Source organism: Geotrypetes seraphini, chromosome 2, assembly GCF_902459505.1.
Source record: "Geotrypetes seraphini chromosome 2, aGeoSer1.1, whole genome shotgun sequence".
Classification (NCBI taxonomy): Eukaryota; Metazoa; Chordata; class Amphibia; order Gymnophiona; family Dermophiidae; genus Geotrypetes; species Geotrypetes seraphini.
The window spans coordinates 241,720,072-241,746,058 of record NC_047085.1 but is presented as its reverse complement, the minus strand read 5'-3'; the positions used below and the strand labels follow the sequence as shown (position 1 = coordinate 241,746,058).

Sequence of the window (25,987 nt, the reverse complement as noted above, 5' to 3'; positions counted from 1 at the left end):
TTCACTGGTTAAACATGCTTTAAAGCTCTCATTTTAACATTTTGTCATCTGAGGATGTTGGCAGTTTAATTTATTTTTCCTGATGGATGTCAAGGGGTTTTGAGAATAATTTTAACCATTTTTACATGAAAAATGTGTGCCACCTGCTTTTGCATTTATTTTAAAAATTGGAGAACAAAATAATATAGGTCTGTAATAGGTCCTATAGAGTGGTTTCATTTAATTTCTCAAAAATATGTGTGGTAAAATGTTAAAAAGTGGCATTTCCCATTATAGCCTTTGGGGAAAAGATTTCCAAGATGGAGGTTGTCTCTGCAAAATTCAAAATCCATGCATTCAAAAATTAGATTTTGGACTGCATGGGTGTAATTGGCTGATGGGTGTCAGGTGATGTCAGCAGGGTCACACTTCCTTGGACATGGCTTTGCTGTCAGCTAACAGAAGGGCTGGAGAAATAAAAATGTAAGAATAGCTATATGAGGCCAGATCAATGGTTCATCTAAACTCAGCAATCTGTTTCCAACAGTGGCCAATTTAGGTCACAAGTTCTCTGCAGAATCCCAACACTGGCATGAGAAGTGTTTGTGTGAGTTCTGCTAATAGAAGGGGATTTTAGTAAAAAGTGCTTGATTGTTAAATGTATGACCGAGAGAATATCAGAATAATTTTAGTGAAGTGTCTAGGAAAAGTTTGGATGGAGAAACTGAATTTGGGATAGTTTTCAGTGTTCTGGTAAGTGAATGAGAGCTGAAGTTGGCGGCTGGTTAAATTAGAGCGAGCCACAGCAGGGTTTAGATCATCCTGAATGTGATAGGAAAATTTAAGGGATTTCTTCAATTTTTGAGCTTAAACTGGATTGCCTGCTTGGTAAGGAACTGAGTGAGTCCTGGGGCTTAATGGTAAATGAAACTTGAGTTTATTTTGGTACTGACTGAGAAAAGAGTTCTCATATTAACAGTTAAATTAATGTGTGTGTGTGTGTGTGTGTTTGCATGGCAGCTTGTGAGTGTAAGTTCAGCATCTGAGCAGCTTTAATGAAGAGTGCATTTACTATTTCCCGTTCATTAGACAGGGAGATGTAAAAGGTTTCTGTTCAATTAGGCAGGGACATTTGTCATTGTTTTATTTGACTAGTCAGTGAAGCCCAAAAAGGTCTCTAAAATTTCAGAAAGGAGTTACAGTGTATAAATAAGGGAGATAGGGCTAGATTCACTAAGCCCACCGATCAACTTCCGACCACTTAGCGACCCCTTTACGACCCAATTTCCCTCAGACCCGATTCACTAACCTCTGTCCCGATCATCCTCCGATCTGCGCATGCAAATGAGGTGGAATGGCATTCAAAAGCAGGCATGAAGCGATTCACTAAAATAAAAAAGCAACACTGAGCTGGCCGATCCAAAAATAAGCGACTGCTGAGGACCAGTCGCTGAGGTCCTTTCCGACGGCCCTGCCTTCTGCCGCCCTGCTCTCTGCCCTGCTTCTCTGCTCTCAGCCCGGATCTCCTGCTCTCTCCTGCCTGCCTCGAATCTCCTGTTCTTCTCCTGCCTGGCCCGAATCTCTCGTTCTTCTTCTGCCTGCCCCGAATCTCTCCTGCCCTTTCCCACACTACAAGCCCGTGGTTTAAACCCGCAGGTTTAAAGTGGGTTAAAACCATGGGCTCGTGAAGAAAAAAAGAAGCAAAAGTAAAGTTTTAAAAAAGAAAAAAATGTTGCTGCTCATAAGCATCTACAGATGGTCTGCGCATGCATCGGGATCGCTAGAGAGCGATCCTTACAGTCGGATGGGAGTGTGATTCTGATCGCCCTCATTTGCATGAGGGCGATTTGTGAATCAGCCCCCCTGGACACGGATCGGATCGGATTCCTCACAGATCGGATCCGATCCATGCCTTTTGTGAATCTAGCCCATAGTTCTTTTCCAGGTTTCTTAAACAATAGGTTATTATATAGGTTCAGCATCCTGCATCTACGTAGTCTAGAAGAAAAGAAGCAGGGTCCCACCAAAGAGACTAGAAAAGAAGAAAGACCAATGTTTCCACAAAGAAGTCCACATTTACATCTAGAAGAGAAAAGAAAAGTTCAGGAACACATTAGTGGAAGAGAACAATACTGGAGTAGAAGAAAATGAAATACCCTGTTATTCTTATCTGAGTGAGGTTGATCTCAGATTTGTTACCTATACAATAGAGATGGTAGAGGAAATCAGGCTTTTGGGAAGTAAATGGGTGTCTAGGTGAACTCTGCCCCTGGCACAAAGCAGGACTTTTACAGCCTGATAGTAAACATAATCCCAGATGAATATTTAAAGTAGTTAAATTAGATGTTTACTAGTTGCTGTTCAGGATATAGCTTTGAATATTGGACCATGCCAGTTTAAAAAAAATAATCTGAATTGTTTCTTAAAAGCAAAACTTAGGCCTGAGTTGGTGCAGAGGTATGAATCTGGTGTTGAAAAAAATTGATTTACGGTTTATTTATTCTCGATATACCACCTTACACTAACTAGCACTTCAAAGCGGTTTATATGAAAAGAAAAGAAAACAAGAAAAAAGGAAAAGAGAAACAAGAAAACAGGAATAGGGCTTGTGTTTCATTTTTCATGTTTTATTACAATATTTGCAGTTGTATGATGTGTTCTTGGTCAAACCAGTGGCATATTAAGGGAGGGGGAGAGAGGGGGCAGTCTGCCCCGGGTACCATGTTGGTGGGGGTGCCGGCACCCCTCATCTTCTCTGCCCCCCACCTCTTCCTCTCCTCCATATGCACACACCCCTTCCCTTCCTCCATATTTCTAGTTGATGTTGTTTGCAGCCGTCAACAACGGGCTCTTCACGACCCCGTCAGCTCTCCCGCTGATGTCACTTCTGGGTGCCAAGCATAGTAAGTGACATCACAGGGAGAGCCGATGGGGGTCACTCTGAGGAGCATGTTGATCTCCACGAGCAACAACTTCAACTAGAGGTATGGGGGAAGGGAAAGGGGGACATGCGCTACAGGATCTAAGGGCTCCTTTTATGAAGGCATGCTAGGGCCTTAACGCACAGAATAGTGCATGCTAAAATTCTGTGCGCGCTAGCTGCTACTGCCTCCTTTTGAGCAGGCGGTAGTTTTTTTGCTATCGCGCGCTATAGTGCATGCTAATCCACTACGTACATTAAAAACGCTAGCGCACCTTCGTAAAAGGAGTCCCAAGTATTAAATAAACACAGGGCAAGAGTAAATGATCCAAGTCCCCCCCTCCCAAAAAAAAAAAATATTCATTTTACTGTGTCTGAAATTCATTCAATAATAATTTTAAAAAACATACCAGATTTGTTGGGAAGGAAAAAACTCAGTGGATTATTTCAATGTCTAAATATAGTCATTGGCATAAAAAAATTATATCACTATTATCAATAAATAAAACATGCTAAGTTATGTTATTTGCAGTCATATATCCTGCCGAATTCTCATTAATTAGAGTTCTAGGCAGGTTACAGGCATAAAACACCAAAACTAAATAGCAGAAAACACTTGTTAAGTATCAAACAACTTAACTTTCAGAAGAACATAAGCAGTCCATTCACGTGGCAGCTCATCAGGTCCAGGACCTGCATAGTAATCCTCTATCTATACCCTTCTATCCCCTTTTCCTGCAGGAAATCATCTAATCCCTTCTTGAACCCCAATACTGAACTCTGTCCTATCACACTCTCTGGAAGCGCATTCCAGGTGTCCACCACCCTTTGGGTGAAGAAGAACTTCCTAGCATTGGTTCTGAATCTGTCCCCTCTCAATTTTTCTGAAAGTTTGAAGAATCTGTCCCTCTCCACTATCTCTATGCCCTTCATGATCTTATAAGTCTCTATCATGTCCCCTCTAAGCCTCCGCTTTTCTAGGGAAAAGAGACCCAGTTTCTCTAATCTTTCAGCGTATGAAAAGTTTTCCATACCTTTTATCAATCGTGTCGCTCTTTTCTGAACCTTCTCGAGTATCGCCATATCCTTCTTAAGGTACGGCTACCAATATTGGACGCAGTACTCCAGATGCGGGCGCACCATCACAGGCTGGATAACTTCTTTTGTTCTGGTTGTAATGCCTTTCTTAATAGTACCCAGCATTCTATTTGCCTTCTTAGAGGCCGCTGCACACTGTGCCGACGGCTTCATTGTGTTGTCCACTATTACCCTCAAGTCCTTTTCTTGGGTACTTTCACCCATTACCAGCCCTCCCATCGTATAGCTGTACTTCGGGTTGCTGTTTCCTATATGCAAGACTTTACATTTCTCTACATTAAACTTCATCTGCCATCTCGTCGCCCACTCTCCTAGTTTGTTCAGGTCCCTTTGTAAATCTTTGCAGTCCTCTTTAGTCCTAACTCCACTAAATAGTTTGGTGTCGTCTGCAAATTTTATTACTTTGCACTTTGTCCATGTTTCTAGATCATTTATAAATACATTGAACAGCAGCGGACCGAGTACCGACCCCTTGGAACACCACTCGTGACTCTCCTCCAGTCCGAGTAGTGGCCCTTCACTCCTACCCTTTGCTTTCTACCCGCCCTGTTCATCTTTATTGGGTCAGGCTATCACTCCAACTGTAGCCAGAGTTTTGCAATACATACTCTCTGACTGTTGCCTAAAAGAATTAGAACACAACAATACACTCAAATTTTGCCAAAAATCCTACTATAGCAATAACACAACGAGGCAAACCAAGTCACATCAGGGTTTGTTCGGAGGACGCTCAGGAAATTAAACTTTATTCACAACTCACAAACAAAATCATGTAATTGTAATGTATGTGAAGGGTGCTCTCAGTGTGAACCATCAGCGATAGGAGTCCAGCTCCGACACTTCACTTCTGGGTCAAGGCGGTAAGCCTCCACCCCCACACCATCATCGAGCACCCTAAGCATGACGTCGTTCTCTGATCCGTTTTAGGTGCGAGTGCTGCTCCGCCCGGGCACCCCGCCCTCCAGCCGACCTCTTCGTTTTTGCTTTCGTCGGGGGACAGGTTCCTGAAGAAGGGCTCCTCCCCGAAACCAGCGTGGTTGAACCTTTTCTCCTGGCGCGGTTTTTGCTTGTTAGTTTGTGAGAAGTTTTCCAGATAAGTATTGTATTTATTTTTCATTTTTCGCATGGTGATTTTTGACTTGGTTGTGTGATCCGGGGGGTCTGGCTGGCAGGGTTTGTTTGGGGGTCGCTCAGGTATTATCGTGTTGAGGTTTTGATTTACTCACCGGTTTTGATTTATTGATTTATTGGATTAAGGTTGCTTTAATTTTCAGCACACTTAGGGTGCTCGATGATGGTGTGGGGGTGGAGGCTTACCGCCTTGACCCAGAAGTGAAGTGTCGGAGCTGGACTCCTATCGCTGATGGTTCACACTGAGAGCACCCTTCACATACATTACAATTACATGATTTTGTTTGTGAGTTGTGAATAAAGTTTAATTTCCTGAGCATCCTCCGAACAAACCCTGATGTGACTTGGTTTGCCTCGTTGTGTTATTGCTATAAAAGAATTAGCAAGCAGAACAAAAAAATAAAAAACAACAGCACTAGAGAATTGAATTACTCACATATTTAGAACATACTTTCGATAAATGACCAACACCACAAAAAAAGTGGCATCTTGGCTTAAAAAGACACTAACATACTGTGTTTCACCAAAAAATAAGACAGTGTCATATTAATTTGGAGTCCAAAAAATGCATTAGGGCTTATTTTCGGGGGATGTCTTATTATATAACAATCATCTCTCCCTTCCTCTCCTCCACCCCAAATTCTTCCCCTTTCCTTTCTCCCACTCCCCCTTCCCCATGTGCAGCATCTTTCCTTCCCTCTCACCCATCCCCTTTTGCAGCATCTTTCTATCCTTCCCACCAATCCCCCTGTGTAGCAGAACCCCACCAACCTTCCTACTATGAGACTGATATACCTCCGCTCTGAGGCCTCCAAAAACATCAGCGGTGGCATCTCTCTGAACAGGCTGCTTCGCAGCCTTCCCTGCTGGGGCCTTCCCTCTGCTGCATCAGTGATGTGGCAGAGGGAAGGCCTCAGAGCAGAGGTATGTCAGGTCTCACTGGGGTGGGGGTTGCTGAATTGACGAGTCTGATTTTTTCAGCAAATAGGGCAGGGATAGAGTCAGGGAATGTCAGGACATTCCTGGGGTGGGAGCTTTGGGGGTCAATCTTAACTAGGACTTATTTTGGGGGTAGGGCTTATAATAGGAGCATCTTTAAAAATTATGCTAGGGCTTATTTTTGGGATAGGTCTTATTTTCAGGGAAACAGGGTAATAGCAGCCAATCACAGGCCACTATTGTGAGGACTAGTTGAAATTAATTTAGATTGTTTTAAAGAAAACTTGCATTCAAAAAATATTGCTATTCAATCATATTTAAACCATCTAGTTTGTGTTTGGAATTTAAAAATTAATTGTTGTTTATAATGAAGCAAACATTTATGCTGGTTTGCACCTTCCCCCACCCTGCCACAGACATGATCAATTATGAGCATCTGAAATCTTCAAAACAATGCCCCTTGACTACAAAATGTTAGACTACTGGGATTTTGAGCATTATTTTTCAAGCAACTCCGATGTTCTCATTCTGAGCATGAACTGTCTTGATGTTTGTCTTACAGAAGTTTCCCATAGGGACACATAATAAAATAGACTAGAAATTGAGTATCGCAAGTAGTTTTTAAAAAAATTGAATTTGTATTCTGGTATCCAGGCTTGATCTCACAGGGCTATTGCAAGTGTTCATATTGTGACATCTGCGAGACCACAGAAGAAGAGCTACATTATTCTTGCTGACAGGAGGGAGTACGAATTTCATTTTTTTACTACTTGCGATACTCAGTTTGTGATCTATTGTATAAAGTGTCCCAGTGGAAAAATTTATGTAGGATAAACATTGAAACAGTTCAGAGTTAGAATGAGAGAACATTGGAGTTGCTTGAAAATTAATAGACTTGAAGTCCCAGTAGTCCAACATTACGTATCCAAGCGGCCTTATTTTGAAGAATTGAGATGCTTTATGTACCATAATTGATTATGTTCCACCACTCTAGAGGTGAGGGAGTGGGTAACTGGCAAAGGTGTTTGCTTCAATATGAACAACAATTAATTTTTAAATTGTGTGCACTGGAACGAAGTGGTTAAAATAATATGATTTGATTGGCAACATGTTTTTGAATGAAGATTCTGTTTAAAGCAATTAACTCAGTTTCAGCCAACCCTCACAGTAGTGGTCTGTGATTGGCTGCTGCTATGATAGCACCTTTTTTCAAATTCCTTGAAACATCAGACAGAAAATATATACTGTGAAACACTGGCACCTTAGGAGTGATAGCATGACCCAATAAAAATGAAAGTTAAGGACAAGATCTCTACCCATTTAAGGGGGGAGTCGACCACAAATGGGCCAAGAATCCTAATGTGAGGAAGGGACATATGGGAGGGAGCAGGCAGGGGAAAGGGAAGAGGGGAAGAGGAAAGTAGGGGCAACCAATGAGGTATGAGAAAGGGTCCAAGGGGAGGGGCAGAGGAACCGCTGCAGGGGAAGCAGGAGGATAAATCAGCAGATTTGCTGAACCAGGAACAACTAAATGGAGCTTTTGGTATTTGTTGCATAATTTAGGGAAATATTCATCAATTTGTGCTACTGTTAACATGGTCCTGTTTTATCCAATGAGACCTTGTGCTAAAATAGCACATCTTATGATAAAATAACCCATCATATCAGCAGCACACATTGATTAATACCCCCCTTAGTCATTGATCGTAGCAACAGTAATAATTTGGGGGAAGGTTTTTTTTTATGCTGACGAATGCATTTGAACCGTGTGTATACATATAATCCGCTGAGTTCTCTGAGGCTTTTACCTTCTCAGTATCTCTGATGTGTTTAAATAGTACTTCTTAGTTCTTTCAAAACTAAATAATCTGAAATTATCCTCAAGAGGTTGTAGTATGCTCTTAAAAGACAGGAGAATGATCATCTTAGCTAATAAACATAGGAAACATTTTTTTTCCCAAAATATAAAGGAACAGCAAGCCAATGGGACTGAAAACAGTTATCTTTTACCAAGCCATGCTGTTTGAAAGGTGGTAAAAATTATCTTTGTAAGAAGCTAGATTTTTTTGCCAAAGACAATAACAGAAACTAATAGAGACTGAAGTAATAGCACTGCTTACAGACACAGAAGATAAAATGGGACTGTAAGCTTGATAAGCCACTATAAATACAGAGAACTATTTTAGTCATGATGGAAAAAAGAAGAAAAATAGTTCAAGCTATTGCTTGATTGTTACATATATGATACCATTTTTATAATTTAACTTTGTAATAATATTCTACAGCTTTTTGCTTAGATAAAGTATAAACTTCTTATGGTTAGTTTTGGGGTGGTTTGGGGCCCGTAGGCTATAGGGAAGATAGGTTAAATTTAGACTTTCCTACATACAGTAGCTCTCCAGACCAGGCCTAAACTATATATATATATATATATATATATATATATATTTTTTTTTTTTTAAATAGAATTAAACATATAAACATGATGGCAGGTAAAGGCCAAATGACCCATCCAGTCTGCCCATCTACAACATCCACTAGCTCCTTCTCTCCCTAAGATATCTCATGTGCCTGATCCACACTTTCTTGAATTCAGACACAATCTTTGTCTCTACTGCCTCTACCAGGAGACAATTCCATGCATCTACCACCCTTTCTGTAAAAAAAAAAAAAAGTATTTCCATAGATAACTTCTGAGCCTATCACCTATCAACTTTATTCTATGCCCTCTCACTCTGGAGTTTCCTTTCAGTTATAAGAGATTGGCTTCATTCGTATTTATGCCATATAGATACAACCTCTCTATAATATTAAAGGGAGTGTGTAGCGCAGTGGTTAAAGCTACAGCCTCAGCACCCTGAGGTTGTGGGTTCAAACCCACATTGCTCCTTGTGACTCTGGGCAAGTCACTTAATCTCCCCATTGCCCCAGGTACATTAGATGGATTGTGAGCCCACCAGGACAGACAGGGAAAATGCTTGAATACCTGAATAAATGCATGTAAACCATTCTGAGCTCCCCTGGGAGAACAGCATAGAAAAATAAATAATTATTTTCCCTCTCCCACCTTTCCTCCAAAGTATACATATTGTGATCTTTGCCTGTCTCTATATGCCTTATGATGTAGAGCACACTGACCATTTTAGAAGCCTGCCTCTGGACCGCTCCATCCTGTTTATATCTTTTTGAAGGTGCAGTCTCCAGAATTGTACATAATATTCTAAATGAGGTCTCATCAAAGTCTTATACAAGGGCATCAATGCCTCCTTTTTCCTACTGGCTATTCCGCTAGCTATTTCCTACTGGCTATTCTTCTAGCTTTCGCCATTGCCTTTACAACCGGTTTGACCACATTGATATCATCACATAGCCAAGTCCTGCTTCTCTTTTGTGCACAAAAGTTCTTCACCCCCTTAACTGTACCATTCTTTGGGTTTTTACAGACCAAATGCATGACCTTGCATTTCTTAGTATTAATAATAATAATAATAATAATAATAATTTATTCTTATATACCGCCAAAGTTTGAGGCGGTTTACAATAAGAAGTGCTGGACAATCAGAGAAATAGTCACAATGTAAAATCATCAAATACATGCATACAAAATAAAATAAGTAAAACAGTAAAATTCTTAGGTTACAAATCGATTAAACAATTTAGTTTTTACTAATTTTCTAAAACTAAAATAGAATGAGGAATGTATGATAATGTTACCCAGCCAATTGTTCAATTTACCTGCCTGGAAACCAAGAGTTCAGTCCAGGAATCTTTTATAACGACAGGCATTTATTGTTGGATAAGTGAACATATGAATTCTATGTGTAGGCCTAATAGAACAATCCAAATTAAAATGAGAAACCAATCTTAGTAGCCAAATTTTGAACCATTCCTCAAGCTTCACTAGGTATCTACTCTATTGCAGATTTTGGTATCATCCACAAAGAGGCAAATCTTACTAGACAGCCCTTCAGTAATATTGCTTACAAAAATATATAAAAAAAAAAAACAACTAGGCTCGAGAGCCAAACCTTGAGGCACACCACTTGTAACATCCCTTTCCTCAGAGAGATCTCCCTTGACTACTATTCTCTGTCACCATCCACTCAACCAATTCCTTACCCAGGCCTACACTTTGAGATCCACACTGAGAGTACTGAGGGCCAGATTCTACAAAAGCCGCCGAAAGTCAGGTGACAGTAGCTAGCCTACTGCTGCCTAACTTATTTGGTTTAATTGGGGTTAAGTGACATGATAATTGGTTGTGCCATTAAAACCCAGTTATAGCCTCATTACAAAAAATAAATAGTTGCCCCTAGGTAGCCTCCAGGACCGACACCTAGGAACAGGGAGGAGGGGAAGGGTTACCAGACATATGGGCAAAGCGCCACTATCCAGTAAAGTGTCACTGTATATTTGCTGTATGGCTGACCAAGAGACTCCCTTACCTGGTTAAATTATTTTGAATATTGGGCCCATATATTTTTCTCCCAATCCTACACCCATTTTTCATTCTTAACATGTACACTCTTGTATAGACCCTTTCTGGGAGGAAGAAAATTCCCTCCAAAGCCCACAAATACGATGATACACATATAGGAAGAAATTCTATAAATGGTGCGCTAAAACAAAAACTATGGTAGTCCTAACTTGTCTAGATAGTCATCCGAGTATCGGTGCTGAATATCAGCAATAATCAGATAACTTCCAGTGGCTACTTTATGGCTAGAAATTCATCATTAACCAGGTACAGGCCTGTGCTTAATCTGTACTAACTGTGATTTAAAATATTGTGGGGTAGAGGTACCAGATGACCGGGAAAACCTGGACATAGCCACTGTCCAGGTGCCCAAATGGCAGTTTGGGTTTAGGAAAGCCCCAATGAGCTCCGGCCACACCTAGAGGGCCTCTGATCATTTGTGGATCACATCATACACATCCGCGCATGCTCCAGGCCCTGCAGATGCGGCCGGAGCTCGTCGGGGAAGATGAGAGGCTGTTTTGTGGGGGTGGGGCTGGGGATGAAATGGGGCGGGGCGGGACTGGAGGCAGAACTAGGCAGGATCTGAGGTGGAATAGAGTGGGGGGCTAGGTATCCAGAGTTTTGTGACCCAAAATATGGTAACCTTATTGTGAGGGGGGAGGGGGAGATTAGTGCAACTTGCTAAACATAAGTCGAGAATTTTAAAGCTGGTGCTCATAAACAGATATATAACGCACCCCTCCCCCCCTTTTTTTTTTTTTTTTTTTTACAGAGCTGTGCCAGCGGCTGCCATGTGACAAAATCCCCAAAGCCCTTTAAATCCCTGTGGGCTTTAGGGCAGTTACCACAGGAGCCCATGCTATCGGGCTTTGTAAAAGAGGGGGATAGTGAAGTAGCAAACCTTTAGCATGTGGAAGTTCTCAGTGCTAATAAAGCATATTTTACAATGAAAATTTATAAAGTAATGAATCATTCAGTCAATCTATTTTATCATGCAATTTTGTTGACTGCTAAGTCATAGACAACTGTACAAGGTCTATTTGGCAAAATGTAATTTTTTTTAAACTTTAATTTTATTGAAAATTTCCAGTTTTACAACTTTTTTGCTTTCTTACAAAGAATTCCACTGTTTCAGATTGCTATTGCTATGAGTTACAATCTGATACTTAGTCTAGCAGTTAGTTTACCCAGTGGAGCATAATAATGCTGATGGCATTGATTTCTCATTTTACACTCAAGCTGAGATAACAGATAGGGTTGTGTTAATGAAAAACCAAAGTGTTATGTGAATTAACTGGCACTCTTCCTGTTTATGTTGTTAGTAGTGATGATGTGAATGAGTTGCTGGCTACCGTCAGGTTGACCCAAAAATATGGGATCAATTTAGCTAAACAAGTACAGATCACATTGTCCGAGCAATAAAAAGCATTGTTTTCAACAACATAAGCGATTGATGGTTCTTCAACATGGATAATTAACCCCCACTTCTACGAAATCACACTAGTGGTTTTTAACGCAGAGAGCCACGCCGCTCCCAATGCTCATTGAGTTTCTATGAGTGTCGGGAGCAGCGCAGGCCATTTAGCGCAGCTCCCCGCGCTAGAAACTGCTAGCGCGGTTTCGTAGAAGAGGGGGTAAAATTCAGAGAGAAGAGAGGGCTCCTGTGCTGAGTCAGATAGTAAGTAGTGAGTTATTACTGAAGAGCAAAATGCCACTGCTATTCACCTATACAACCCATATTGAATAATGAACAAAAAGAATCCAAGGCTCATGTAAAGAGGATGGGATTTGATATATTGACTCCTTTCTGTAGTTACAAAGCATTTTACATATTAAATGCAGGTACCTATTTTGAACTGGGGCAGTGGATGGTTAAGGGCTTGCTTAAGGTCCCAAGGAGCTGCAATTGGAATTGACCCCCATTTTCCAACTTCTCAGGTCACTGCACTAAATACTAGGGCTATACCTCCACAACTATCTAATTATCGTTAAAGGGGAGATTTATCAAAGAGTGCTAACTGATTTAGCGTGCAATAGGAATATAATGGGCGTCTTAGCATTTAGCGCACACTATCACTAAAGTATGCAAAATCGGTCATGGCCTCTTGATGAATACTCCCCTTTATTCTCTTGTACCTCGGCGACTTTAGACTTTGCAAAACACTGCTCTTAAGTTGTTAGGGCACAAAAGTAAATTTGATTGTGTTACTCTCCTTTTTCTGCATTATCATTGGTTACTGGTTATTTTTGGAATTGAATTCAAGTTTCAAGTTTATTTAAAATTTCATATACCGCCTAATCAGACTTCTAGGTGGTGTACAATTTTAGTAAAAACAGATATTGACTATAATACAAATTTAAAATTAATAGACATCTTTAGGGGTAGTTAATGCATCCAAGGACGCCTTAACCAAGGACAAACAGGTACAAAAAGATAAAAAGTTGGAACTACAATATTATAGAGAAAGAGAGAACAAATTAAGGAAATTACACTGGAAAGGGTTGCTAATACATAAAACATTTCATACCCTGAATCCTAGTTATCTGTATTCTTTGACTATCCCATATACTCACTCCAGGGTGAATGCTGAGATCTTTACAAGACAATAGACTTGTCTTGCCAGTGGTACATAGAACCAAATGGGAATGTACATGACATAAGGCTTTTTTCTACTTAGCACCAAGCCATTGGAATCAACTCCTGAGTTACATTCATCTTGAAGCAAATTTTAAAGCTTTTAGAAAGCTATTAAACACGTTTTTGTTTTGTTTTTCCTGCTAGCATTTGGAATTGATTTTTTTCCAATTTAACACATTCATTAACCAATAAGCTAGTAGGCACCCTATTCACAAAAGGATTTTATAGTTTGAATGGATTTTTTTTTTAGTGTGTTTTTCTTTAGCATGAATGTTTGCATTAGGTCTTTCCTTTTTTCTATGGAGCTCCTTTTCTGTTTTTATTGCATTTTACTTTTATGTAAACCCACTGAGAACTGTTGCAAGTTTCAGCGGGATATCAAATTTTAACAAACAAACATATACGTTTGATTGTATGCAAAGGCTTGTTTGATGAAGATCTGGCTGGATGATGAAGAATGGTCTAATGCTGGGGTCTCAAAGTCCCTCCTTGAGGGCCGCAATCCAGTCCGGTTTTCAGGATTTCCCCAATGAATATGCATGAGGTCTATGTGACTGCACTGCTTTCAATGCATATTCATTGGGGAAATCCTGAAAACCCGACTGGATTACGGCCCTCAAGGAGGGACTTTGAGATCCCTGGTCTAATGTTTGACAGTTAAAATTTTATGTGAAAAAGTGCAAAGTTATGCACTTGGGTTGCAGAAATCCAAGAGAACAGTATGTGCTAAGGGGTGAGAGACTGGCACACACGGATCAAGACATAAACCTTGGGGTGATAGTGTCTAATGATCTCTAGGCGGTAAAACACTGTGACAAGGTGGTAGCTGCTGACCAAAGAATGCTAGGCCGCATAGAGAAAGGTGTATCCAGCAGAAGGGATGTGTTGATGCCTCTGAATAAATCATTGCTGAGGCCCCATATGAAGAGGTGGTTCGGAGGAAGGATTCCTAGCCCTAATTCTGAAAAGTGCCGTCCCGATTTTAGGCAGCTGTAGGCGTCTACAGCTGTCTAATCAACCAATCGGGATGCACGTTTTAAAAAAAAATACTCCCCAGGCTGGCCGCCTATATTGAAGGCGCCTCCGGGAGCCTAGGGAGGCCCGCAAGACACCTAAGCTCGCCTAAGGGCCTTAGGCGAACCTAGGCGGCCCTACGTGTCTCCCTAGTAGAGGAAGAGACGCTTAAAATGTAGGTCAGCAAAATGCTGGCCTACATTGTAAGTAGACGCGGCCACTATACTTAACGGGGCAAAGGATCTCTCTGCTGCGATAAGTATAGCGGCTGCGGCCGCCTGTCCGATTGCCGGCAGGAGGGTGCCCAACCCCTACTGCCGGAAGACGCTCCCCCTCTGGACGCTCCCCCTCTGGACGCCCCCCCGCGCTAACAGCCACCAATGACCACCCCTAACTTCCCCCCAACTAACCTCCCCCCAAACTAATCTTTAATTGTTGGCCGGCCGGGTCTTGGTACCATCCAGCCGGCAGGCCCGCCTCGTCGAAATGAAGCAGGCCCGCCCCTTCCCGGCCCATCCTGCAAAGCCTAAGGCCTGATTGGCCCAGGCTCTAGAAGCCTGGATCAATCAGGCCTTAGGCATAGCGGGTCCGCCTATCCCTACTAAGCCTAAGGCCTGATTGGTCTGTGTCCCGCACATGGTGAGAGATCAAGTGAAGATTTGACAGCTCCAATAAGTGATCATTTTATTGTTACAAAAAACAAGTGGGGGAACTGTGAGGCTTTGGAGGGGAGTGGGAGGACAAAGCATCTTGACTGGTAAGTTGAATACTGTCAGCAATACAGCACGTATCATCCCCCATCGTGGTTGGCATGGTAATGACTTTACAACTAGCATTTAAACATGGGTGACCTGGGCCTACAAAGTGTGGTGGGTGAGGCACTGGTTGGACAGACTGGACAGACCGTGAAAGTCTTTTTTCTGCTGTCACTTACTGTATTACTGTGTTTCATATACAGTGGAACCTCGGTTTGTGAGTAAACCGGTTTGCGAGTGTTTTGCAAGACGAGCAAAACACTCAGCAAACGTTTGCCTCGCAAACCGAGCATGTTCCGATTTGCGAGCACCTCCCCCCCATTCTAACCGGCATCGCACCCCCCGAACCGGCATCGCAACCCCCCCTGCAAGAACCGCATCGCACCCCCATGCTGAAAGCAGCATCCGCCCGCCCTTCCTCTCAAACACGCTCCTTACCCCTTCTGCTGGTTGTGAGAGTGAAAGCAAGCTCCCGCTCTTGCCTGGGCGAGGCCTTGAGCATCTGCACATGCTCTAGGCCTTCTGGCTCTCATTCTCTCGAGAGCCAGAAGGCCTTGAGCATACGCAGATGCTCAAGGCCTCGCCCTGGCAAGAGGCGGGAGCTTGCTTTCACTCTTACAACCAGCAGAAGGGGTAAGGAGCATGTTTGAGAGGAAGGGTGGGCGGATGCCGCTTTCAGCACGGGGGTACGATGCGGTTCTCGTGGGGGGGGCATTCGCGGGGGGGGGGGGGTTGCGATGCTGGTCCGGGGGGTGCGATGCCGGTTAGAGCGGGGGGAGAGGGTGATGGAGAAGCACCGGTAGCCTCGGGTGGGGGGGTTGGTGGAACGAATCAAAGCGAATTTCCATTCATTCCCACGGGGAAACTCGCTTTGATATACGAGTAACTTGATTTACAAGCATGCTTCTGGAACAAATTATGCTCGTAAACCAAGGTTCCACTGTATTTGGTTTTATGCACAGGCTTGTTTCATAAATAAATGGCTTGATGGTGAAGTAATTCAGTGATGAAGTGTCAGGTTATGAAATGTCCAAATATCCTGCTGGATACCTGGATATTTAGCACTAGTATTCAGGTATGGTTCTGCGATGGATATCTCAGTATGGAAAAAAACCTACTGTGGGCTATATTTTAAAAAATGCTGACCTCTGTGGATTTAATATTACCTCCATTAAATCTGTCATACTACCTGCTTGATATGTAGGTTAATTCATAATTTTATTTAGCCAATTGATAACATCATCAGCCTTATTTTATAAATTGCACTAAAAATTGCACCTGGAAGTTTGGGTGCAATATCTGATTTTTGCACACAATTTAATCCAATAACAAGCCAATTTGTACTGATAATCGGGTGCTAATAATAAAATATCGGCACTAATTGAACTCAAATAACATTTAGACATATATTTTTAGGCCAGGATCCACAAGTAAATTTTACTTGTGGTTCCAAAAAGGGGGTGTGGCCATGGGATGGTCATGAGTGGATCAGGAGCATTCTTATAATTTATGCATGCCGTTTTAGAATGCACAATTTTATAGAAAACATCCAAATGCAAAATGTTCTCATAGTTACTTGTATTTATAATCAACAGGAAAAAAAACCCACCCATTATTTACACTTATTCCTATTTCTCTGGTGGAGTTTGTAATCTCAGTTCCCAGTGTGGCAAATATGACACACCCCATTCAATTCCTATAGACCTTGTCACATTTGCTTGTGCTGGGACTCACTACCGTGGCTTTGTAAAAGAGCCCATTAATTAACAAATTCAGTAATTATACAGAGTAAGATATCCCTTTTCTGTAAAGTACCTTAAAATGTTTCCATAATGCTTGGCTAGAATGATTCATCTATCACCATTGTATTCTGATTACGGTACACTTTATTGCTACAACGAATGACTTTAATTTGTAGATATTATCCAACATGATACCTTTGTCTGTCTGTCAATAACACATGTAAAACACTGACATTTTGGAGCAGAATATAGCGCTCCCAATATTTATATAACCAGGTACTTCGTAATATATTTTATATCTGTAGCATATTTTCACAAAAACAGATAGTAAATTGATCATAACATAAACAGTTTATGACCTTTGGCAGGGTACATAGTATGGATGCCAAATTGTTCATATTGATGTAGTTAACTCATGTTATTTCTTTTCTTTTCTATTATATTGTAGGAGTAATCAGGACTGCGTTACCCAATATGGACAGAGAAGCCAGGGAACATTATTCTGTTGTCATTCAAGCCAAAGATATGGCCGGGCAAGTTGGAGGCCTATCAGGATCAACAACTGTGAACATCACCCTCACAGATGTTAACGACAACCCACCCAGATTTCCACAAAGTATGTTAACCTTCAACATGATTATAATTATTAAAACAAAAGTCTACCATAAATTATATGACTTGCCAATATGAAAATTTCACAGTGTAGTTCACGGGCAATCTAGTACCTTTCAATAATGGAAAGATGTACACCATTTTCCAGACTCTCCAAAGTCTCTCTTTATATTCTGATTGTATATATGGGTGTTAGTGTATTGCATCTGCTCAATCCCCTGTCCTTTATCTCTTTTTCTAACTCTATATTTAGTCATTTCTCCTTTCTCCTATCTACTCCTTCCTCAATTCTCCACCCACCGGGTCTGAATTCAGCTCTCCCATCAGCTTTTGTTCTCTCATTTTAGAGTATATCAAAAGCTTTAAGGTCCACAACACTTGTCTTATTTTCTTACTATACACAATAACTACACATGCGATACAGTTGTAATTAAATGTGTGTTGGCCATATTTATTACAGGGCCGGAATTTCCCATCATCGCATTGATGGTTAGAAAATTTAAGCTTATGATTAATTCTGCTAAAGAAAGTCAGCAATGTTTCACATGAGTTCTAATTCATATGGATGTCTGATTCACAGAGCAAAGTATATGTGTTCTTTTGGTTAACCTGCTCATTAAGATGAAAAATGTCTGAGAGGACTTATTGAATATTATGAATTAGGTATGAAATATCCTCATTACTCAAGAGCGGTCAAAGGTTTGGGGAAAGAGTTTCAGTGCTAAAAAAAGGGCAAAGTCATTCATTAGGGTGTACAATTTATTAGCCACATATCATTTAGAAGGACAAGAACTGGGAACTATTAAAAAATGAACCTAGGATTAATTACCTCACATGACTTGAAGGTTGGTAGTCAAGGTGAGAAAAAAAAAATTGGATATAGCAAGAGTAATTTGGAAGATATAGTATCAGCATGAACAATATTATAGATAATGTCTTCCTATAGTACTACTAATCATTTCTTAAGTGCTTTAAGGCTTATATCCCTGGATTTTATATATGGTGCTCAAAGCTGCGCTTGAAAATGTGGTTGCACACCTAATTTGGACATGTAATTTATTGAGTATCAAACCAATTTGTGCAAACAATCATTTATTACCACTAATGAGCAACAATTTAGATTTATGCATGCCTCTTTCTAGGCATTATTCTATAAAGATATGCATGTAAATCTTTTTGCACTCAACTATAAAGGGGCATGGCTATAAGAGGAGCATGGGCGGATCAGGGGTACTCACTAAAGATGCATACCCTATTATAGAATTTGGGGAATCCACACCTAATTTACTCATGGGAATTTGCACTGAGTTTCAGTTGATGTAAATCATCATGCCCAAAATTAGGCTACACGCTATTCTATAAATGGTGCATAGCTCATATTTTTTTGGGCACCCAAATTTGGGTGCCATTTCCTGAATCTGGCCCTTGTAGTGCTAAATAGACATATATAGGAAAAAGAGTCCTTTTTCCATAGACCTAACTTTAAGTGTTATGGCCCGGATTCTCTAAATCAGGGGTGTCAAAGTCCCTCCTCGAGGGCCAGAATCCAGTCGGGTTTTCTGGATTTCCCCAATGAATATGCATTGAAAGCAGTGCATGCAAATAGATCTCATGCAGATTCATTGGGGAAATCCTGAAAACCCGACTGGATTCTGGCCCTCGAGGACCGACTTTGACACCTGTGCTCTAAATGGTGCCATTGTCGGCGGCTGCCTTACAAGCAGCCACCAATCGTGTGTCAATTGCATTTAGAGAACTGTGCCTCTGGAAAGCCGGAAATGTAGGCAGGGGTTTTCAAGGCCAACATTTCCAGCGCCTACCTTTGACACGAATCGCGCCTGCAGAGGCGTCCACAAGCGCCTAACACCACTTCTGGTGTTAGCCACACCTGCAGTGGCATTAGGCACTGGTAGGCATCTCCAGAGGCAGAATTCCAGCACCGTTTGTTTAAGGTGCTGGTAGACGCCTTGACATTTTTATAACTAGCACTTTAAACGGCATTTCCCTCTTAACTTAAGCGCTAGCAGAGTGCCCACTGGCACCTAAGTTAAGGCACTGTTTATAGAATACGGGCTTATGTCATGTTTGGAGGCCATATCATCACAATGAAACGTTGAAAGACTACCAAAATGAAACAAGGCTGGCAATATAAACACTGCAAAGGGAGTTTTAAATACTCAAAATGTACTTGCCACAGTGAAAAAGAGAAAGAGGGATGGTGAAAACATTAAAATATTAGATAGGCTTCAATAAAGTACAAGAAGGTGACATTCAAAGACTAGGGGTCATTACAGGTAGAAGGTTAAGAGGAAACATGAGAAAATTTTTTAAAAAATTTGGGGGGTAATTTTATAACTGTGTGGCTGCATAAATAGTGCATGCTTATTTTTATGTGGGTAAGTACAGGTATGTTTGCTAAACAATGGTTTGTACATTCTACTGCTTTGAAATGGCCCCAAGAAATGTATGTTGATATGTTTTTCCACATATTATTTACCCACATATCAAAATGGCAATTTTATAAAAGCCTACTTTTCATGTAAAAATAAACCATGGCAGAATTCAAGCTTGCATGAGCCAATACAATGGACACTGGTAGGGACATATTTATGAGGTTATATTATTGCAGACAACTCACCTTATACTTTCTTAAGAGGAAAGAGAAAATGGGACCAGGACAATACAAGACACAGAGAAAGAAGGCATAAACTTGCTTAACTACAGACTGTGTAGTAATTGGATAGTAGGTCAATGTGGGCAAGTTCTTAGCGGCAGCCACTGTCCACTCAGGCCATGAAGATTCGGAGGTCCATTTTCTAAAAAGGACGTCTAAGTCTGACTTTGATGTTTCCTGCAAAATGTCCAAAGCCCAAAGCACAGAAACATCCATTTTTAAAGTTGAACAATAATTGTCCTTTTTTTTTTTTTAATTGCCTAGTTGGATGTCTTGGCTGACAGGTCGTCTAACCCTTAGGACCCCTAACCTTATACCTCATTTTCAACCAGAGAAACATCCAAGTTGAAAATGTCCAAATCTAGACCATTTGAATGTGGGAGTGGCCATCATTGTGATGGACTAGCCACACAGACATAGAAACAGAGAAACATGATGGCAGATAATAGCCAAATGGCCCATTTTAGTCTGCCCATCCGCAGCAACTATTATCTCTTTCTCTCTCCGAGACATCCCACGTGCCTATCCCAGGCCCTCTTGAATTCAGACTAGAGAATGACATGGTGGTTGTTACCCGCGGCTAGCTGCGGGTAACCCGCCAAAACGGTGACCAAAAAAAAAGGTCACTGCAAGTTCGGGGACAAGGCCATTCACCACCCCGTGGAGCAGTGAATGGTAGCACGGGACGGTGAACAAGTAGTGAACGCGCGGTGAATGAGCGTTCGATCCGGCAACCCACTCTCTCCTGCCATCCCTCCTTTTCCCTTACCTTTTCTTCTTGAAACTAGCGATTTCTATAAGGCTATGAGCTGTATTATAGCCGGAGCCTTGAAGTCGCGTTGCCTGCTGGAAAAAGTCTCCTCTGACGCAACTTCTGTTTCCGGTTGCATCGGAGGAGACTTTTCTAGCAGGCAACCCGACGCGACTTCAAGGCTCCGGCTGTAATACAGCTCGTAACCTTATAGAAATCGCCAGTTTCAAGAAGAAAAGGGAAGGGAAAAGGAGGGAGGGAGGGAAATGCACGGCTGGCCGGCGGGAGGGAGCTGCTGGACCGCGTGAAGGGTTCTGGGGAAGGGGGGATGGTAAGGAGAAGACGCTGAAGACGGGGACGGTGACGGGGCGGTGAAAGAGACAGCGGGGATGGTGACGGGGCGGTGAAGGGGACGGCAGAGACAGGGACGGGGCGGTGAAAGGACCAGCAGGGACGGGACGGTGCAGAGGATGGTGGTCCGGGGACGGGACGGTGACAGAATTTTTCCCCATGTCATTCTCTAATTCAGACACAGTCTCTGTCTCCACCACCTCTTCTGGGAGACTGTTCCATGCATCTACCACCCTTTCTGTAAAAAAAAGTATTTCCTTAGATTACTCCAGAACCTATCACCTCTTAACTTCATCCTATGTCCTCTCATTCCAGAGCTTCCTTTCAAATGAAAGAGACTCAACTCATGCACATTTACATCATATAGGTATTTAAACGTCTCAATCATATCTCCCCTCTCCCACCTTTCCTCCAAAGTATGCAGATTGAGATCTTTAAGTCTGTCCCCATATGCCTTATGATGAAGACCATGCATCATTTTAGTAGCCTTCCTCTGGACAGAGGAGTGGGACACCTTAGAGGGGGGCACTGCTGTGAACTTCACATAAAGGGTGCCAGAAGCACATCTCCCTTATCGCCTTTATAATTATGGTGAGCCCTCCAAAACTGCAACAAAACCTACTAGACCCACCTGTCTACCACCCCACTAGCCTTCATGGTTGCATTTGACACCTATATAGCAATATAGTAGAGTTTTTGATGGGATCACACTTTCCACCATAAATGTAGTGGTTAGAGTGGTTTATGGGCCTGGGTTCTCCTCTCTATGGTTTACAACCCAACCACTAGGCTACTTAAGACACCTGTGTGCTGCTGTACTAAGCTTTCCCATACTAGGTGCTGCTGTTCTAGAGACAGGTATTTACTCTTTCATTTAGATATTTGGAGGGTGGGAGGGGTCAGTGACCAGTGGGGGAGTGTGTGTGTGTATGTGTGTTGAGGGGGTTGGTAATACCTTCATGTTTCCAGTGTCATCTGGTCAGTTTGGGTACCTTTGCGGCATTTAGATGCTTCTAAAGCAGGTCTAACTCAGAACGTCTTAAGTTCTATCCAGGATGTCTTGGGAAAGTTAAGCCCGCCTAAAGTCTGCCCATAACATGTCTCCCAACATGGTCCCTGGAACTCTGGATGCACAGTGGGCAAAATGCCTCATTAAACATCCAGAAAAATGTCTTTGAAAATTAGCACTTGGCCTTCCCTAGAGATTAGGATGTCCAGTGCCTACTTATGACTGTTTTTGGATGTTTTTATTTTTTTGATTAAGAGCCCCATAGGGTAACTGGATTTTATAGAAACAACCTTACTAGTTTTGTTAGTTCTTTAGTTTATTGCAAAAACTGTGGTAAAACTTAGGGTGGAAGAAGGTTCAGGGAGATAATTATGGACAATTATACAGGGTGAGCCAAAAGTAGGTATACAGTATTTATTCACAATTTGTCATTATTTATTTTTATTTTAATGTGAAGTTTTTGTATCAGTTATATCAGTTAACTCTTTCTCATATAGCTGGGACAACATCTGCGGTGTCCCGCAGGGCTCCCCCCTATCCCCCACTCTGTTCAATATCTACCTGGCCTCCCTAGGTAACCTCCTACATACCCTCAAGCTGAAATTTTTCATCTACGCAGATGACATCACAATAGCCATCCCTCTAACCAGTTTTTCACCAGAATTACTCGAATACATCACAAACATCCTCAACCAGATTGAACTCTGGATGCTATCATTCAGACTGAAACTAAACCCTGATAAAACAAAATTTTTTCTAGCCACCCCCAAAGATAAAATCAGGGACACTACGATTCAACTGAAAGGAATGACTTTCCCCCTCGAACATACCTTAAAAATCTTGGGAGTCATGTTTGACAAAAATTTATCCCTAGAATATCACACAGACCTCATAGTCAAGAAATGCTTCTCGGCACTCTGGAAACTCCGCACTATAAAAAAATACTTCGATGACACCTCGTTCCGCCTTCTAGTGCAAGCCTCCATTCTAATCATCCTAGACTACTGCAATATTATCTACCTGAACTCCACGAAGAAAATTACCAGGAGACTAAAAATGATCCAGAACACCGCCGTTCGCCTCATCTATGGCCTAAAGAAATGGGAACATATCACCCCGTTCTACCACCAACTCCACTGGCTGCCTTTCGAATCCAGAGTGCTCTTCAAGTTCGCATGCTTCTGTTATAAATCGGTAAATGGCTATTCACCAAGATACATCAATCCCCACTTTAACCTCTACTGCTCCTACAAGAAATCCCGCAGAATTCAGCTGTTCGCCTTCCCTTCGCTAAAGCTGTGTCACCTCAAAAGATTCCTAGACAAAACTTTCGCCTTCCAAGCAGCCAAGCTGAACCCATGGCTAGCCCAAATGATACTGGAGGCCCCCACCTACCTCGGCTTTAGAAAACTACTCAAAACCCACCTATTCAGCAAATAAGACCCCTAACCGCCCCCTTCCGGTAATCGCCTGACCTTTCCCCGGCTCAGCTCCTCCTTCTTGATCACTTCTTTCCCCCCTCTCTTCTACCCTCCTCCTTCTTCATCTGCCAAACTCGGCTAATTATGTTTTAAACCTGATATATTGTTGTAAATCTGTATGTCAATGCGGATCCTAACCTAATTGATGTAAACCGCCTAGAACTTGTTGGGTATGGCAGTATATAAGAATAAAATTATTATTATTATTATTATTTCATTTTTACTTATCGTTAGTAGTGTATTATACCTATTCAATACCTGTACAATAAAAAGAAGCAATGAATAAATACTGTACATATCCCCCTCCATATTCATGGGTTTGGAACTTACGAATTCATTTATTTGTGGTTTTCATCTGGACCTCTCCACTTACTTACTTTTTAAAACCTGGTGATCTAACAGTGAAGCAGGACAGAAGCGATCTTCCTACATTCCTGCCCTGTGCAGAACTGGCAACAAAAATGGCTGCCATGAGTTACCATGGTCTTGTGGGAACTCACGGTAGCCATTTTTGTTCTCAGCTCTGCACAGGGCATGAGCGTAGGAAGATTGTTCCTGCCCTGCTTTACCACTAGACCACCAGGCTTTAAAAAGTAAGTACAGTGGAGAGATCCGGAAGGCGAGGGTAGGTCAGAGTAGGCCCTAAAGTTATTAACGATTTTTCAATATTCACGGGCCAGCTTTGCCCATAATCTCTGTGGATATGTAGGGGTATGTGTATATTTATTTTTGGTCCAACCTGTATGCTCATCTATTAAGGGTGGTGAATATTTTGCAGAGTAGACTAGAAAATTGAGGAAATGGATAAGCCAAATAAACATTATGTTTGGCCATCTACAATGTAACTGTTTATGTTATTATGGTCAACATACCATTATGCATGTAGTAAACTCAGCATTAGATGAAACAACTCAGGGCAAGCATGGAAAGTCGGTGGAGTGACATTTTTGTTGTGTGAAAATTTATAACAAATTAATGAAATTATTTAAAATAAACCTCATTCCTATTTTTGTATTAACTTTTCTTCTGATGAAATCCCCTTAAAAAAATATAATATCTATAGATTATTGTGATGGGAGTGGTATTCAAAATATTTAAAAATCCATTTTTACATAGAATATAGAGATTATAATTGTTTCAGAGTTGTTACAGGAACTTCACATACTGCTGTGTATGATTGTTCAGTTTTTAATTCACAATTTAACTTGATGCAGCACAGGTTATATGGACTCCTGAGGAAGGTATATGTCACTGAAACACAGACCGTGTTGAGTCCTAGTACAGTATACATAAGGTGACCATACATCCCATTTTCAACGGGACAGTCCCATTTTCGGGCTGACCGTCCCGTTGTCCCGACCCACCGCTTCGGGACACCAAAATGTCCCGTTTTCATGGACAGCGTCCCGAATCTGTGCGCGGGAACACCAGGACGGCCGATCACTTTCCCTCCCTGCCGCACCGATTGAAAAGCTGGGCCGCCGCCGCTGCTTCTTGGCATCTTCCCGACGTCAATTTTGACGTCGGAGAGGAAGTTCGGGGCCAGCCAATTGCTGCCTGACTGGCCCGAACTTCCTCTCTGACGTCAAAATTGACGTCGGGAAGAAGCCAAGAAGCAGCAGCGGCGGCTCAGCGTTTCAATCGGCGTGGCAGGGAGGCAGACTGGCAGGCAGCGGCGGTACACGGGCGGGCGGGGGGGTTGAATCACGGGGGGGGGGGCTTGAATCTGCAGGTGGTGGGGGGTTTGAATCAGGTACTGGAGAGAGGGAAAGAAGTAGACAGGCAGGCTAGCTTCGGGGGAGGGACAAAGACAAGAGAAGACATAGGAAGGAGGCACTGGGGGCACTATGGACATGGGAAGGAGGCACTGGGGGCACTAAGGACACAGGACAGGCACTGGGGGGTACTATGGACATGGGAAGGAAAGAGGGAGGGAATAGAAAGGGACAATTGTTGGGCCTAAGTGCAGAAAGAAATGAAAGAAAGGATACACAGTAAGAAGGAAACACAACCAGAGACTCATGAAATCACCAGACAGCAAAAGTAGGAAAAATGATTTTATTTTCAATTTAGTGATCAAAACCTGTCAGTTTTGAGAATTTATATCTGCTGTCTATATTTTCCACTATATTTGTCTATTTTTCTATAGTTACTGAGGTGACATTGCATATTTTAAAATCATTTGCCTTGAAATCTTTGAAATCCCCAAATGATAATTAACATTTTCTCTGCGTATAGTGTGCTTTGTAGTTTTTTTTTTTAATTTTAAGTTTACCATTATGAATTAATATGAAGATATTATGTGTACATGAAAAATGAATGGAAGAAATTTGGGGTGGGATTGGGGGCGGGGCTAGGCCAGGGTTGAGGCAGGGCTAGGGTGGGACTAGGGTGGGATTGGGGAGCGGGACTG

The 25,987-nt window shown here is 41.9% G+C and overlaps 1 protein-coding gene across 6 annotated transcripts in view; it reads left to right on the top strand.

The window, feature by feature from the left end:
- CDH18 (cadherin 18) overlaps positions 1-25,987 on the top strand; it is a 1,088,060-nt gene that overhangs the window by 793,626 nt on the left and 268,447 nt on the right. For all 6 annotated transcript variants that reach the window (XM_033935275.1, XM_033935273.1, XM_033935270.1 and 3 more), the window contains one exon: positions 17,145-17,312. In XM_033935275.1, coding sequence (XP_033791166.1) covers positions 17,145-17,312 — 168 coding nt within the window. The remainder of the gene's footprint in view (positions 1-17,144; positions 17,313-25,987) is intronic.